Here is a 17,638-nt window from a genome sequence, read left to right on the forward strand (position 1 = left end):
TTCTCAGCTTTTAATGGGGTGGAAGTAAAGACAGAACAAGATTATATATGTGAACTGCATGCATAGCATCCAGCCCCACGGTAAGATAAAAGGAGCTATTCTCATTAGTGTTACTGTTCTTCCCTGAGAAGAGCACTATGATGTTTTAGGAGTTTTAAAGCACTGAGAGTATGGAATTTTCTCTGGGGCTTCCTACAGAGCTCCAGTTCTTAACTAACTCACACTTTGGATCAGTCACCCTCACCTGCTTCAGTTGTGATCCAGTCAGTTTGCTGTTTTTCATTCACTATTAGAGGTCAGAATGGGATTAAAGGGGAAGCAGGATTCTAGTGCGCACATGAAGGGAAACATGGCAACTTTGGTACTGAAAGGCCTTGTTAGAGTTAGGTGAATGTAATTTTTCACATTTTCCCTTGAATTTCCCCTTTATGAAGACAGTATCTCTTAAAAAAAAAAAAAAAAAAAAAAAAGCCAGCTCTCTTTCTTTCCTATAGTCTAGAGCATGGGTGGGCAAACTTTTTGACTCGAGGGCCACAATGGGTTATTAAACTGGACTCAGAAGAAGGAGCTGCGGCCGTGTTTCCTGACGTTGCCATGTTAACACTGCTGCTGGTGAAGGAGCGGAGGGGAGAGCCAGAGAACCCTCCGCTCTTTCGGCTCCGCGGACCGGATAGAACAGCCGAACGGGCCGGATCCGGCCCGCGGGCCGTAGTTTGCCCACGGCTGGTCTAGAGACTGGCCATGCCCAGGTATCCCCTCTTAAGCATTCCACCAAGGGTTGGCCACGTAGGGACTTTTCCTGGCTTAAGGAACTCTGTTTTGGTTCAAAGCTGTGAAAACTTCTTGCATAGCCATGGCTATCCTAATGCTCAGTGCTGCCTGCCACTTGCCCCTCGAGTAAATCATCTTAGGTATCAGTGATATGCTCATTTTTGTGGGAAATAATGACAACTGTGACTTTATGGTTTTAAAATATTTATTTTTCCTCCCTAGATTTCTCTTTCCAAAATGTCTTGACCAGTGTTCACAAGGTAAGCAATGGGCTTTACTCGTGTTTGCATGACTTTCAGACTTTTCTTCATGCTCCTACCTACCATTCTAAAATCTAAAACAAATAAATTGGTACAGGGAAAACTTTGACATCTTTTATTTTTATATTTGATAGGCAGATTTCTTCCAGAGTTTGTTTCTTCATGATGACAAATTGCCATGGCAACTCCTCTCCTGAGCTGGGTTTAAATCTGCCCTTGCCTTCCAACTAATATCAGGGGACTGAATAGGTATTCCTAGCCTCTGGAACATCAAGATCTTGCATTTCTCCTGTCCCATGAGTGCAGAGTATAGCCCAATAGAACCTTCTCCCTTAATATTACCCCTCATACAATGAAATTTTCCATACCTCCTTGGTAGCATTTAGAAAAATCCACCCATCCTGTAGGTTACACTCAACTTTGCATTGTCTTACTGTCTGGAACCCTAGAAGCAGCACTTTTTAGTCATATTAGCTATGGTGCCTGGAGACCCAGAATAAATTCTAAGTTTCCTGTAGTGGTGATAAAATGCTCATTGTTGTCAGAAGACCTGGGCTCTGGGCTTCCTGAGTTAGCCCAGCAAGTAGATATCAGACAAAGAAATAACTCGGTGTGCCAGCAGAGTTTTGCCCTGCTGAGCCCCTGCCAGTCCACAGGGAGCGGAGACAGCAGAGCATACCAGAGATCCAGAGATGTTGTCCTGGGAAGCAGCTGAGCTGGGTGCTGCACAGGGCAGGAGGCCGGGTCACTGGAGGGAGGAATGTGCATTGGACTGCTGCTCCAGGAGTCTCAAGTCCCGCCTTCAGAGGTCCCTGTGGCTCTGCAGGCATTGCACCCCAGAAGCTGAGTGCAATGGAGATAGATACCCATAGTAGCTACCACAGATACAAATTAAGGAGATTTTATGGAGGTTGGGTCAGTAGGATATGATGATAGGTTACACATGGGACATGAGTTAGAAAAAGGAGGTATCTTGGATGACTGCTAGGTTTCTAGCTTGAGAGATTAGGAAGGTTGGTAGTGCCTGTCCTTGAAATAGAAAGCACAGGGGAAAAACAAAGGACTGGAAGATAACCAAGGAGAGCTGTTGGGTCCTCAGATGCATGTTTGGTAGTCAGCATCAAAGCCATGGGTGTGGGCTGTCGTCAGCTCCTGTCCACCACATTATTGCCACCCTAGTGTCCTTGGCTCCTTGACACTTTCTCCCTCAGTGCCCCTCTGCTTTTTTTGCACATAAAGCACAGATGGTTGGGCTGCCCTGGCAAAGGGCAAGTGCTTTGTCTTCACTGTTCATGAAACTGCGTAATATTCAGGACAGATTGCATTCTCTCTGGCACTTAGTAGGAATATTTCAATATCACTATCTCCTAATTCAGTGTTCAAAGGCAACCTGTGTCAAATTCTGTGCTTGTATAAAGCTAGGGATATGATCAGATATGGGCAGTCGATCTTGGATCCACATATGCTGTTTTCTGAACTCCAGGGGGCTTGTGCAGTGACAGTGCCTTGATAAATATCTTCCCCTTGCATCTGGGCCCAGGGAACCCTGTGGACTAGTCTGACCTGGCTCACCATGGGCATGGGCTACATGGGGGCCCAGTGGGGGGAGATAAAAGGCAAGGTCATTTGACTTGTGAACAATACAGGTTTTAACTGTGCAGATCTGCTTATATGCAGATATTTTTCAATAAATACTGTAAATGTATTTTCTCTTCTCTGTGATTTTTTAATAACATTTTATTTCCTCTGGCTTATTTTATAAGAATACAGTATATAATATATATAACATACAAAATATGTGTTAACTGTTCATAGTAAGGCTTCCGGTCAACAGTAGGCTATTAGTAGTTAAGTTTTTGGGTAGTCAAAAGTTATATGTAGCCTTGCCCGTGTGCCTCAGTGCTTAAACGTCGGCCTATGATCCAGGAGGTCATGGTTCGATTCTTGGTCAGAGCACATGCCCGGATTGCAGGTTTGATCCCCAGTTGTGGGCATGCAGGAGGCAGCTGATCGGTGATTCTCTCTCATCACTGCTGTTTCTATCTCTGTCCCTCTCATTCCTCTCTCTGAAATCATTGTTTTTTAAATTATATGCAGACTTTTTTTTACTATAATGCCCCGACCCCAAAGTGGTTTAGGGCCAACTGTATTTTTCCTCGGTGATTTAGTGGCTCACTTGGAGGTGGGATCTGACCAACACTCCATGTCCCAAGGGAGCATATTGCCTCCTTTTGCTCCTTTTCATGAGTCAGGCTCCCTGATTCATTGCTTTTACAACAAAGGATTATTTACAGTGAGAAGAGGACTGTATTGCAGTCCCAAGATGATGTTGTGTATTACAGAAATATAAGGATTAGGAAATAATCTCAGTGCTTAAAAAGCTAGCAAGGCTCATTATAATGTTGCATTGAATGCAGAGTGACACATTTTACCAACATGCACTGCTCTTAGAAGTATCTATAGATAGATATAAGAGGTGAACTTTGTTTTCTCCAGGGCTACAGGAAGTCTTTCACCCAGACTAGGATGGTCAGATAGACCTCAGAGATGTCTGGGCACTGCTGGGAATGGGCCAGACTGGCGAGACCTTGACCAAATCTGGGTATCCACTCCTTGATACAAACAGAAGGAAGCTCCTGAACCAAGCAAAATTAAAACACCTACCTTGGCCTCTTCACCCTGAGTTCCAGATAACTGCTGCACCTGCTGCACAAGATGGCATTTCCTCTTGACAGGTGGCAGTTTGTATGGCTGGCCTAAGGAATGCTAGGCATAATCCTCTTGCTTGTTTCCCTATAAAACAAAGCCCCTTTTTTATGTCCAGTTCTTGACCTAGAATTCCAAGCCCACAGGGTTTACCTATGATGGTACTTGGAGGCAGACAGTACCTCGGGCAGAGTGCCTCTCACCTTTTCCTGGATAGGACAGGCCTGTTTGTGACCCTGGAAGTATACACTGCTTAGGTTGGCATGTTTGCACTAGTCTGACTCCAGTTTCTTTGGCCCAAGAAGATACTAGACAGAATCCTGAGGCCTTTATTAGTCTTCACTGAGCCTTTCCTGGCTTCTCACTGCAAGACCCACCACAGCTATTCTCATCTTCTACCCCTGGGAATCTGACGGGCCTCTTGCAGCATCCGGCTTCTGTATCTGCCATCTCCGGAATGTGCTGAGCCTTCTAGAACCCTGCCTGCTCCCCACTGTGCCACATTCTGAGCCTGGCCTCCTCACCTTGCCTGACTGTGTTTCCAGAGGCCCCAGTCACTTCCTGTGGCTGCACCAGCACATGGGGTTCTGCCATTAGCTCACCAGGCTGTCCTTCCTGCCTCCCCTGCAGCTTCCAGAGTGATCTTCCTAAATGGGAAAGGGAGCACAGGCACCACCAGTGTCACCTTTATTAGCAGGCTTCCCTGACACTCTGGCTAAAGATGATGCATCTTTTTCTTTTCTTTTCATTGAATGTATTGGGGTGACACAGGTTAACAAAATTATATAGGTTGAAGATGCTCCAATTAATGTTAAAGCTTCTGAACAGAAAGGGCATGCAAGGGACCTTTTAAAATGGAATAAACAAAATGCTAACATATTCTCCATTTGAATTTCTAATCATGTGCTGTTACCAAAACTAGGTCTTACATGGAGATCTTAACAATAGAGGTGTTTTGTTTTGTTTTTAATCCTCACCCGAGGATATTTTTCCATTGATTCTTAGAGAGAGTGGAAGAGAGAGTGAAAGACAGAGAGAAATATCGATGTGAGAGAAACACATCGATTGGTTGCCTGTTGCATGAGCCCTGTCCAGGGCCCGGGCTGGGGAGGAGCATGCAACCAAAGTACGGGCCCTTGACCGGAATCGAACTTGGGACCCTTTAGTTCGCAGGCCGACGCTCTATCCGCTGACCCAAACAGGCTAGGGTAGCAGTAGAGGTTTTGAGTGTGTTAGAAGCTTATTTAAAAACTAGAAGCCCGGTGCACTAAATTTGTGCACTGGAGGGGGTGTCCCTCAGCCCAGCCTGCACCCTCTCCAATCTGGGACCCCTTGGGGGGTGTCCAACTGCCAGTTTAGGCCCTATCTCTGTGGGCCTAAACTGGCACTTGGACATCTCCCTCACAATCAGGGGCTGCTAGCTCCCAACCACTTGCCTGCCTGATTGCCCCTAACCGCTTCTGCCTGCCAGCCTGATCACCCCCTAACGACTCCCCTGCCAGCCTGATCAACGCCTAACTGCTCCCCTGCCGGCCTGATCGCCCCCAACTGCCCTCCCCTGCCAGCCTGGTTGCCCCTAACTGCCCTCCCCTGCCAGCCTGGTTACCCCTAACTGCCCTCCCCTGCCAACCTGGTCACCCATAACTGCCTTTCCCTGCAGTCCTGGTCCCCCCCAACTGCCCTCCCTTCCCTGCAGGCCCGGTTGCCCCCAAGTGCTACCCACTGCCGGCCTGGTCACCCCTAACTGCCCTCCCCTGCTGGCCTAGTCGCCCCCAACTGCCCTCCCCTGCTGGCCTGATCACCCACAACTGCCCTCCTCTGCCGGCCATATGTGACCACATGGGGGCAGCCATCTTGTGCAAGGGTGTGATAGTCAATTTGCATATTACTTCTTTATTATATAGCATTGTGGGTTTGTGTGTGTGACTCCTTCTCAGCTGTACACTTTGAGAATCTACTGGTTAGCACCTGATATATGGTTAGTGCCTGGTAAATGTGGTCTGAACTGGTGAAGGTTATTGACACCCGTTCCTGATGAGGTTAAGTACAGGGGATGCAGAAAGGGCCCCCTGATGAAGCTCAGGATATCAGCTGGAAAGCAGAATTAAGAAGATAAGAGGGCCCAGCAAGTGTGGCTCAGTAGTTGAGCATCAACCCATGCACCACGAAGTCAGTTTGATTCCTGGTCAGGGCACATGCCCGGTTGCAGGCTCTACCCCCAGTAGGGGGCGTGCAAGAAGCAGCCCATTGATGTTTCTCTCTCTCTCTCCCTTCTTCTTTTCTCTCTCTCTCTCTCTCTCTCTCTCTCTCTCTCTCTCTCTCTCTCTCTCAAAATCAATAAAAAAAAAACATTTTTAAAAAGAAGATAGGAGATTAGGAAGTTAAGGCAGCTACAGTGTTGAGGTCATGCACTCCAAGAGGTGGCAGAAAGCGGAACAGAATGATGGCTCTGTCTCTTGGTGTTGGGGATCCGGGGTGTCTATACAAGGGGCTACTGGAAGGGACAGTCAGGAGGGAGTAAGGGCCCATGTTGGTGTGAGCCCTCATCCCATCAGGACTCTGAAGGCTGAACTGTTCTTGGTTTTATTCCCAGGCCTGGTGAGTAATGTGGTGTTCACCAGTCATACCACGGAGCAGAGGCACCCTCTCCTCGTTCAGCTGCAGAGCCTCATCAGGGCTGCCAATCCTACCACAGCCTTCATTCTTGCAGAAAATGGGATTGTCACCAGGTAAATTTGTCCCGTTCCCTTCACCCCACAGACCAAGCATCTTCTCAAATCGTAGTGCACCACAGGGTCTCACTGTACCTAAGTCCTGAGCCATTACAGAAGTGCTGATGCTGCGTGAATCACCAAAAGGACACTATGTGTCAGAATCCTGTCCTGTTTTGAGATATTTTATTTTAATGCATTCACATTTTCATCCATTAAGGAATGGAAGTCAAGAATTTCTCAAGTTCCTTTGTTAACATGTAAGAAAAATTACATAGAGAACATAGAGAAATTATCTTTTTACTTCATGGACTTGGGTCCAAATTACAAACTAAAAATAGATCATTGGTGACTTTGTATGTGTGTGTACAAAAGCATCTGATTGTATAGCAATTTTCAGTAAAGACACTAAAAGGTATATATTTTTTATATAATTTTGACTTTTTAAAAGTATATTGACTTATTGACTTCAGAGAGGAAGGAAGGAGAAAGGAATAGAAACATCAATGATGAGAGAGAATCATTGATCTGATCGGCTGCCTCCTGCATGCCCCCGACTGGGAATAAAACCCCCAACCTAGGCATATACCCTGGCCAGGAAATGAACTGTGACCTCCTGGTTCATAGATTGATGCTCAACCACTGAGCCACGCTGGCTGGGCTAGTTTTCACGTTTTAAAAATTGATTTAAGGGAGGGAGAGAGAGAAACATTGATTTGTTCTACTTATGCATTCATTGATTGATTCTTGTATGCGCCCTAGAGATTGAACCCTCAACCTTGGCATATCGGGACAGTGCTCTAACCAACCAGCCAGGCTAGTTTTGACTTTTGAGCAATGCAAATATTTTACATATTCAGAAATTAAATGAAACCAACAAGGAGGAAAAAATCTAAATACAAACAAAAAAGTGAAACCATCTGCAATCACACACACACACACACACACAAAATAATTAATTCAAGTACCTTTTGAACATAATCGTCTATTGGTATCCTGATTCCAAACAGCATCACTGAATAGAGAAGAGAGATTATAAATATGGCCCTAGCCAGTTTTCTCGGTGATTGGAGCTTTGGCCCGTAGACTGAAAGGTCCCCGGTTCAATTCCAGTTAAGGATACATTCCTTGGTTGCAGGCTCGATCCCTGGCTGGGTCAGAGCATGTAGGGGAGGCAACCAATTGATGGGTCTCTCTCACATCAATGTTTCTCTCTCTGTGTCCCTCTCCCTGCCTTCCTCTCTGTCTAGAAATCAATGGGGGAGAAATATCCTCCGATAGGATTAATAATAAGTATGAAATGGGAAAGGTGAGGGAAAACCCTGCCACGCCCGGCCGCTGGGACCTCGGAGCCGGAGACCAGAGCCTGTCCCCGCGCGGCCCGCGGTGCGGCGAGCCTACTAAATTTATTATTTTTAAAAAGGTATATTTACGAGCTCTTTCCATTGAAAGGGACCAGAAATACTAATGCCACAATAAACACCCTACCTCTAGATCTTGGTTTTTATGTACCAATCCACTGTCAGGTATCAGGACTCCTTGGAGAATTGGCTGATTGCAGGTCTAGGGCAGCTACATTTTATGCCAAAAAAGGAAAGATTTGTGTAAATATGTCAAAAGGATATGGAAACTATCTTAAGAAGCTCTCAGTAGCCAAATTTGGGACAACTTGAGCATGAGAAAGAATAATGATAATAATGGATTATAGCACATGGAATAAGGTGAGTCTATGTGATACTAAAAAAATGAAGAGGGACAGGATACTAAAACTCTTTTCACAGGCAAATGCTAATAAATAAATAAGGATTTCTAGAACTAGAAAGTCAGCATCTTGTAACCTTTGGTATAATAACTTGGTTTAGGCAAAAATCAATGGATGCTCAGTAGTTGACAGATTGTTGAGGAAAAGGATATTCACTGGTCTCAGAGTATCACTCCACAGACTGCTCACTACTTACAAAGAGGGAAAGTACCTTCACAGTGGGAGGAGAGGGTCTTGTAGTCATGACATTGACCAAATGATTCAACTTAGCAAGGCCACTAATGGGACAAATTGGCATCATGTGCCTACGTCCTGTGATGCTATGGGAAGGACACATCACCTGGTATTAATCTTGCCAAAAATGTTTACCTGAATCTAATCATGAGGAAACAACCAGACAAATCTAAGTCATGGGACCCAAGACAACTGGCATATAGTCTTTAAAAAGATTAATGTCATGAGAAAGAAACACACAAGAAAGTTGGAGGAATTGTTCCAGATTAAAGAAAAATAAAGATTGTAATTTTGATAGGTGACACTTGATTGAATCCTGGGTCTCCCTAACCCCTAGAAAGGGAAAATTTGAAAATGGATGTATACTAAATCAATACTTCTTCAGCTTTAATGTGCATATGAATCTCTTGAGGATTATTAAAATGAGGGTTCTGATTCAGTGGGTCTGGAATAGGGCCTGAGATTCTGCATTTCTAATGAGCTCCCAGATGGTACCAGTGCTGCTGGTCCACAGTATTAAATTCCTCGGGCATGATAGTCATATTGTGGTTCTGTAAAATAGTGTCCTTGTCCTTACCAGCCGTGGGCAAACTATGGCCCGCGGGCCGGATTCGGCCGTTTGAAATGAATAAAACTATTGAAAAAAAAGACCGTACCCTTTTAGGTAATGATGTTTACTTTGAATTTATATTAGTTCACACAAACACTCCATCCATGCTTTTGTTCCGGCCCTCCGGTCCAGTTTAAGAACCCATTGTGGCTCTCAAGTCAAAAAGTTTGCCCACCCCTGCCTTAGGCGATGCATACTGAAATACCTAAGGGTGAAATAACAGAAAAAATGCATGCATTTGTTGCTTATATGTGTGTGGGGGGGACGGTGGAGAAAGAAAGCAAATGTGCAGGTTAAGGTTGATAGTCCTAATTAATCTGGGTGGTTTTTTTTCTGTATGTTTTCAAAGGAATGAAGACATTGAGCTGATTCTGTCAGAAAACAGTTTTTCAAGTCCTCAGATGCTACGATCTCGATATTTAATGTACCCTGGCTGGCAAGTATCATCATTGAAAAGTAGCTGAGATTTATTTGTAAATCCAATGATTTATTTATTCACAGCAAAAGAGAGAGAGAATCCCAGGTGTGCTATACGAGGGTGTCCATGGCAGCTGGAAGGACCTACCCTGTCCCAGCAACAGCTGGCTTTTCCAGGAGCCCACTGCTCCCCGTCTTGGGCTCCAAATTGGGAGCCTTATTCCATGTTGAGACGTAAGGAGACATCCTGTGGGCACCAGGCACAATAGTGTCCTGTGTTTCCTCTGGCCTCTAGTGAGAGTGAGGTGGCTGACACAGAACCAAGGAGTTGTAACCTTCCCAGGTGAGAGAGTCACTCCTGAGAATAGTCAGTCCTCGAGGGTTCCTTCCTGACAGCTAAGTTCCCTGCCGATGGGGCCCAGAAGATGTTTCTTCTCTCCTGGCAGCCTCCCAGCCTGTGACCTTCTCCTCCAGAGGGGAGAAGAGAAGGAAAGAGACTACAAGGTGCATTGTAATCGTACTAATACCAACAGCTCATGAGCACTTATACACACTGTTCTAAGTATGGTAACCACTAGCCACACTTGACTATTTAATAAAATGTAAATGAATAAAAATTTAGTCTTTCGATCATACCATACTTGATTTGAATCACATCATACTTATACATAGGTAAGTGGGTCATCCCTTTTTCCTGAACAAGACAGTTATATCTTAGATACAAAGAAAGAGATGGAGCTTCTGAGGTGAAACCCTCCTCTGGTGGCTGCAGATGCGGGCCCTTTTGCTGCCCACACCTATGGGCCTGGGCCTGAGACTTCTTCTTTCTGCACCTGGTGCCTAGGGAATCACCCTCTTCCAGTCCATGCTGACTCATTCTGGGCACGTGAACTGAGCTCCGGATACACTTTCCTGGAGGCAGACTGATCCAGGAAAGATCTGGGTATGAGGAGCTCATTAGAAGGTTCTGTGAGTCTAGAGTCTGAAACCTTCCCTTGATCAGGAAATTCAATGATTGTAGATAATCAGAGATGGAGGGGCCTTAAAATCACCCTTCAGGGAAGGTGGGGGAGGGTGGGTGGGTAGGAGATGATCAACCAAATAACTTGTATGTGTATATGCATAATCCATGGACCATAGACAATAGGGTGGGGAGGGAGGGGGCTGGAGGGAATCAAGGGGGGCGGGGTGGCAAGGGAATATATGTAATACTTTCAACAAGGAAGATTTATTTATTTTTTTTAATCACCCTTCAGGCTCTCCTTTCTGAATTCCTTCCTTGGATTCAGATAATTTAGTCTTTTAACAAGATGGCAGCCATCAGACTCCTACTCATCCCTAGATATTACTCCCCTCCCTCCTTGGGTCAGGGCCATTACCTCCTAGTGAATGGACTTCAGCTCCAGGAAGTGCTCATTCTGTGCTGTGAAGATTCTTAGCCATTCCCCTTCCACGGCCCTCTGTTCTCATCGGCCCCGCCCCCACCTCCCTGGTTGAAGGGCGTGTTTCTAGCCTGGGAGGAAACCTTTCCCTCTTCCTTTAGCCCCTCCAAATTCTCCAAAGGATTCGGGCTCTGAGCACAGAAGCCCGAGCAACTCATGGTCTTCAAATGGCTGTCTGGGTTGGGGGTGAGAAACAAGACCATGGCATGGCAGTGTTGCAAAAATGTTATGCTACTACCCAACTTTAAGAAATCACAAAGAGTAAGATACTTTCAACAATATAAAATTCAAAACTGCAGTTGCTATTTTAAAACTAAGGAAACTAATAAGAAAAAACAGCCCAGCGGGTATGGCTCATCAACCTATGAACTAGGAGATCACAGTTTGATAACCAGGTTTTGGGCTTGATCCCAAATAGGGCAATTGCTAATCGAGGATTCTTTCTCATCATTGATGTTTCTCTGTCTCTCCCTCTCCCTTCCTCTCTCTGAAATGGATAAAATCATATTTTTTTAAAAAAGAAGATGAAAATACAGTAGACTGGAGGAAAATGATTGCTTCAAATGTGACAAAAGGTTAATATAATATTTGAGAAACTTGTTTGGTCAGTTAAGAAAAATAGCCCAGTCCATGTAGATGTGGACAATTCACTGAGGATCAAATACAGATGGCAACCATGATAGCAATTCCATGTCAGTAATATTCAAAATGTAACATGATGCCTCACTATTATTTTGATTGATACTATTACATTTAACCAAAAATATCTATAGAAACCATTGCTGGGGAATTGTTGAAAAACTGGAATGCTCACCTCCTGCCAGGGACAGTGTGAATTATTACCCATGAGATGGTTACACCCTCTTCTGGACTGATTTCAATCATGGGGATTCATCTGAAAGAAATAATACAAAAGGAGAAATGACAAGTCCATCACTTTGGAAGCTAGTTGATGGGAGTTTATTATACTACCCTTCTACCTTTGCATGTGTTTGAAGTTTTCCATAATGAAAGGTTAAATTTTTTAAATGCTCTGAATATGGCCATGTTCTGAATGAGTCTGTGGCAACATTATGTCTTCTGTACTCAAAACTGAGAAAATAGTGCAGAGCTGCCTCAGCCCTTTAGTTCCTTCTGGAGAGAGTGTACACGCCAAATATACAGTCTGTTAAACTACCCTCAGCAATGGTGGAGCATAGTTGGAGCCCTTGAAAGAGTGGGTGGGGATCCTAAGGAAGAGCTCTAAGGGTACCAGGAAGGACCCCCTGGCCTCAGGTGGGACACTGCAGGCTTCAAGGGTCGAAGGGGTCTTTGACATCAAGAAACTACTAGTCCAAAGAGGTAAACCATTCTTCCCAACCTCAAGGTGAAAGAAACATATATACATTTAAAACAAATGTATTATACACAAAATTGTGTACAAGTAAGAGAGAATGCAAATATTACAGGATAAATAATATGTAGTTCATTCCAAAGTATTATATAATACTGTTGTACTTACAATTTTTTAAACCTTTTAAGGTATGAAGGTAAATTTGATGCTGGATCAGTCTTTCCATTAATGGTTCAGATCTGCGTATGGTTTGGTCGTCCCTTGGAGAGGACTCGCTTTATAGCCAAATGTAAAGGTAAGCCCTGGCCGGGACAGGTCCCGGGCCCAGTAAAAGAACAACAAGAGTTGTCCCTGTTTCCTGGCACCATTTTAGTTTTCTGAATGCTGTCTCTTCTCCTCTCCATTTGGGTCTGAAAACAGGCAGAGGGATTTGAGAATGCAGGAATCCCCCACCTCTGGAGCCACTGGGGAGGAATGGGTGGGGATAGAACCCATGAACCCAGGACCCTAGAGTAAGATCCCTTCCTAGTCCCTAACCCTCCTAGCGCTGCCACTCTGAACTTGACCTTTGCCCCCAGGTGGGTAACAATCCTGTCCTCTTCCTCCACCAGCAATTCAGTCTTCCATCAAGCCAAGTCCTTTCTCTGGAAACATCTACCACATCCTGGGCAAAGTGAAGTTTTCAGGTAACTGGGGGGTTGGATTTGGGAGCCCTGCACTATGGAGTTCATAGCCTCCATTGGTGCTCTGCAGACTCTCTCCAAAACCCTCCCCTCTGGGCCTTACACCATTGGGCTCTTCCAATCACCCTCCCTGCCAGGGGCCCACCTTCCTTCAGGTCCTTCTGCTCCACAGTGGAGGATCTGCCCTCCTTCCCCTGGATGGCCTGCCCAGGGCCTCTCCTCACAGCTCCTGGACTTCCTTGTTCCAGAGACTCAAACCATCATCCATGGTTTCTTTCTAGACCTATCACCTTTCTAGAGCTACCCCAACACTGAGATCTCCAGCTTCTGATTCATGTCTGTCAAAGTCACTTGCCTTCTCCCTTCTGTTCAGTAGGCCTATTTCTCAGCCGTAGACCTCTGGAGCCTTCCAGACCTGAAGTCTGTCTACCTGGGCTGGGGTCAGAGAAGGCCTCAAAACAAGGAGTTGCTCAACTCAGCAATGAGGAAGGGGAGACTGTTCCAGAGAAAAGGCACAGAATGTGCTGTGGACCTGAGGCAAAAAGGCACACTTCAGGAACCAGAAAGGGCTTACTGTGGCTGGGGCTTAGCAGGAGGCAGGGATCGTGTCTGTTAGGTTGTCTTTGGCTCTTACAACAGAAAACCCCAAATCAACTAGCAGGTGTTAGCTACATACCAAGAAGCTAGAGGTCGGGCTGCATAGCAAAGCCACTGAGGACCCAGCTAATATGTGTCTCTGTGTTCTTCCATTCTTGGTGTCAGTTTGTCCTCAGGTACCCACCCCTCATGGTTGCCAGGTAGTGCTGTAGGTCTAGGTGTCAAATCCAGACACAACATCCAGCTGATGGAGAGGCTGGCTCTTCCTGTGGTATCTTTATCAGTGCAGACACCCTTGCTGAAGTGCCTCCTCCCAATTCTTCAGCAGACTTCTCTCCTTGACTGGAATTCAGTTGCTATGCCTTCCAGGATCCAGGACCCATGGGGAATTGGTATCGGAGGAAGAGAGGGCTGCTGGACAGATAGCCATCAGTGTCTGCTACAGGGAGCCATTGAGAGTTGTAAGCATGGAACCACCTGGGTCTTTAGATGGAAGAATTAGACAACGTAACCTTTAAAAAGGAATCTTTCATGGTCTTTAACCTGTACCATTGGCCTAAATTATATTACTGAATTTGAAACTTTGGCCCTCTCTTCAAGCCCCTTGCTCAAGCCCACTTCCCTCAGGCACCAACAGACAACCCCCCACCTGCTTCAGGGGTCTTAGTGCCTTTGTCTTCCCTCTCCCCCATCATCAGCTCCTTTTCTTTATTTACACCTACTCTTGACCCCTTGCTTGTTCAAGGTTAACCTCTCTTGTTCCGGATCCTTTCCTCATCCTGCCTTTTAGAGGTACCTTTATCTTTTCTCATGTCTCCAGTCAGTCATAGCCCAGCTTCTCAGCCTGTAAATCTTGTCCCCTCTTTTCTATTCCCATCCAGGTGACCTTTCTACAGCACTTGTACTATGGACACGCCCTCCTCCCTTGGCCCCTCAGGCCTCTTTTGAGACCCATTCCTCCAGAAGGGGGCTTTTCTCTTATAGTCCCCTTCTAGGTTGTATCCACCTGATCACTTGATCAACCAACCTACTCCGCCCTCTCTTACTTCATCCTTTCTAACTTGTTACCAATTATGTCCGTTCTCCCTCCTGTACATGTCTCATGAGTCTGTCCCCGACCATAGACCCTGTGTCAGTCTTGTGTAGCCTTATTGTTTTGGGGCATTGTCTCGGAGACTGACATGTGTTCTTGCAGACTCTGAGAAGACCATGGAGGTCTGCCACAACACTTTGGCCAATTCCTTGAGCATCGTGCCTGTATTGGAGGGACCCACGCCACCACCCAACTCCCGAGGCACACCTCAAGACAGCAGCGGGCAACAGGAGTGTTACCTCGTGTTCATCGGCTGCTCCCTGAAGGAAGAAAGCGTCAAGGACTGGCTACGGCAGTCTGCTAAGCAGGTAGTTTTTGAAGCTCAGACAAACTTGGCACAGATGTGGCTAGCACACCTCAGAACTGCTGCTGGCCTTGAGACAAAGGCCCCCCACAGTCTCCCTGGTGCCTCCCCACTCCCCACCGCTTCAGCTCAGCCAGCATTTTCAGGGACACTTAGAGAGTGGGAGGCAGCCACTCAGACAAACTCAGGGCAGACTTGTTTTCACAGACATTACCAATTCTACTTCCACAAGCAGACTGGGGTTACTAGGTGGCCTCGTAGAGCCTGGGTGAAACCTACTTGGTTCATGTGGACCCTGGGTCAAACTGATGTTCCAAACTCAAAATGTCATTTCTTAGCTGAACCTTATTCAAAACTCTCCTGTGTTCTGATCCCAGAATCTCCTGTTCTTGGGCTTTCCCTCTAGAAAGGAATTAACAACAAAGATATGGGAAGAGCCTTTTGCAAATCAAGACAGCAGTGAGCCCGGGGCCCTGGAGACAGGTGCTGGGGAAGGGGAGGCTTCCTGTAAATGCACACAAGCACACAAGCACCTTTAGCTCACACACACACTCACACACACACTCAAGTTATGGAGTTAAAATCCTTCAATACATTGCATGCTTTCGGTGCTAAGCCTCTTAGCACAGCCTTGGGGGTTCAGCTCATCCTAGAACTCTGGAAAAAGAGTTGACTGGGGCCTGGGGCCTTTGTAGATGCTCAGTGGAAACCTGTCTTTTATACTGAGGAATGGCTGCCTGTAGGCTGTGTCTTTCTCAGACCTACCTGGATAAACTTGATGATGCTTGCCTATGGGACCTCATCCCTTTGTCTGCATGTCTGTCATTGGTGGGCCTTAGGGATGAGAATCTGCAGAGGCAGGAACATGCCTATTTGCAAAAGCACTGGTCTCTCCTCTGCCACTGTCCCCCGGCACACAAAGCTTGGGAGTGGTCTTCTCGAGGGGCAGACAAGCAGGCTATTGTGTCCAGGTCAAGCCAGTGCTTGCTTTCCCTCCACTGGGGTCTTAGTCATATAACTGGCCCCTTGAGCCCTCACCTGCCTAGGTACTCCATCAGCTCTGTTGGGACCTGAACCCTCCCTCCATCTCTGCACAGAAGCCTCAGAGGAAAGCCCTGAAGACCAGGGGAATGCTGACCCAGCAGGAGATCAGGAACATCCATGTGAGTACCCTGCCCTAGGGGCTTAAGGCTCGTCCATATCCCAAGGCTGTCCTTCCAAGCTTGTGTAGCTTCATCCTTTGGGATTTTCTGGTGTCACCTGGGCAGGAGATCTAGGAGCAGCTGAAGCCCTGCTTTGTCACCCTGTTCAAACAACAGAAGAAGTTGTTCTCTCCTTCCCATCCCTTGGTCTACACAAACCAGCAAGTCCCAGGAAAAACTGTCTAGATCCTAAAACTGCTTATGGGTAATGTGTGAATCTGAGGCCAGGACAAGAGGCCCCTTGATGAGCCCTCTTGGCCTCCAGGCTGACTCCCAGCCTCTGCCCCAGTTCCCACCTCCACAGGAGACTTTTCCTGACAGGTTTGGAGGCAAAGACTAAAAGGAACACAGGCCCCAACATGAGCCACATCACCAGTCCCAGTGATGTGCAAGTGGGCAGAGAGTGCTCTGGGACTCCAGGAGCCCCTGCTTTAGACGTGAGGAGAGCCCTTCATATCCAGGCCCTACAGGACCTGGGCAACCCTGGGTGCTCCTGGGCAGGACACCGTGAGCACCTCAGAAGACAAACCTTCAACAAGGTCTAGTGCAGGTGGTCTATTTTGGAAATGATTCTAGGAGACACGAGTACGGAAATGGGAAAGTAACAGAGAGAAGGAAGGGGAGACAGCCAACAACGGGTATGTTATCGAACCAGGACAGGACCACTGTGGACAACCAGTTTCTTCTCACGAGGGGCACGCAGAGTGCCTCCCCACGAGCCGAGACCTCCATCAGTCATTGCCTGAGAGCTGCTATGGGGAGGCGTCAACTCCCTGACACACGGCCTCCATGGAGTGGGCTATCTTGCAAGGATAATAGGTTTTTGTTTGTAATGAATGAGTGAATGATAGAAAGCGGTCAGATAATTCTAACAGGACTCTTTTTTCCCTATAGGTTAAACGCCACCTGGACCCCCTACCTGCAGGCTACTTTTATAATGGCACCCAGTTTGTCAATTTCTTTGGAGACAAGACTGATTTTCACCCACGTATCCTTGGGATCTGGGCCTGGGGGTGTCTGGAAGCTTATCTGTAAGGAGAGTGTCTGCTAGAGGCGAGGCAGCCCCGCCCTGGAGCAGGCTGGGTTCTGGGAGCAGCAAAGCACAGAGGCGGACTTCATTTTGGCCTCTTAAAGTCAATTGAATTTCAATTGAATTTCTCCTTCATTCAGTGCTTGCTGATATAATCCTGTGGGTTGTAGTTTAAATGCAGCTGTGGTGACATCCTCAATTCTGTGGTCATCAAGGTCTCAATTTACATGTTGGAGAAGGGGCCTGATTACAGTAGTTAATCTGTGAAAAGGTAGATAGGGTGCTGCTGTGTGCTAATGAAAGCTGAAGGGCGCAGGTCTAGACCTCATGAAGGACCCTGTGCCAACCCCTGCCGCATTCTTTGTCGCTTTGGTGCTGTCAGTATATAAAAGAGCCCATCAGGTAGCCTCTATGCAGGCACTACCTCAGAGTCTCCCCCTGCCCCCTTCACCTGCCCACAGATCCCTCTGGGCCAGGGCAGGC

The 17,638-nt window shown here is 46.6% G+C and overlaps 1 protein-coding gene across 3 annotated transcripts in view; it reads left to right on the forward strand.

The window, feature by feature from the left end:
* DNAAF9 (dynein axonemal assembly factor 9) overlaps positions 1–17,638 on the forward strand; it is a 137,247-nt gene that overhangs the window by 116,249 nt on the left and 3,360 nt on the right. For all 3 annotated transcript variants that reach the window (XM_059705665.1, XM_059705663.1, XM_059705664.1), the window contains 8 exons: positions 994–1,031; positions 6,331–6,466; positions 9,404–9,490; positions 12,435–12,541; positions 12,858–12,932; positions 14,722–14,927; positions 16,021–16,086; positions 17,020–17,113. In XM_059705665.1, coding sequence (XP_059561648.1) covers positions 994–1,031; positions 6,331–6,466; positions 9,404–9,490; positions 12,435–12,541; positions 12,858–12,932; positions 14,722–14,927; positions 16,021–16,086; positions 17,020–17,113 — 809 coding nt within the window. The remainder of the gene's footprint in view (positions 1–993; positions 1,032–6,330; positions 6,467–9,403; positions 9,491–12,434; positions 12,542–12,857; positions 12,933–14,721; positions 14,928–16,020; positions 16,087–17,019; positions 17,114–17,638) is intronic.

The sequence above is a fragment of the Myotis daubentonii genome, chromosome 8 (genome assembly GCF_963259705.1).
Source record: "Myotis daubentonii chromosome 8, mMyoDau2.1, whole genome shotgun sequence".
Lineage (NCBI taxonomy): Eukaryota > Metazoa > Chordata > Mammalia > Chiroptera > Vespertilionidae > Myotis > Myotis daubentonii.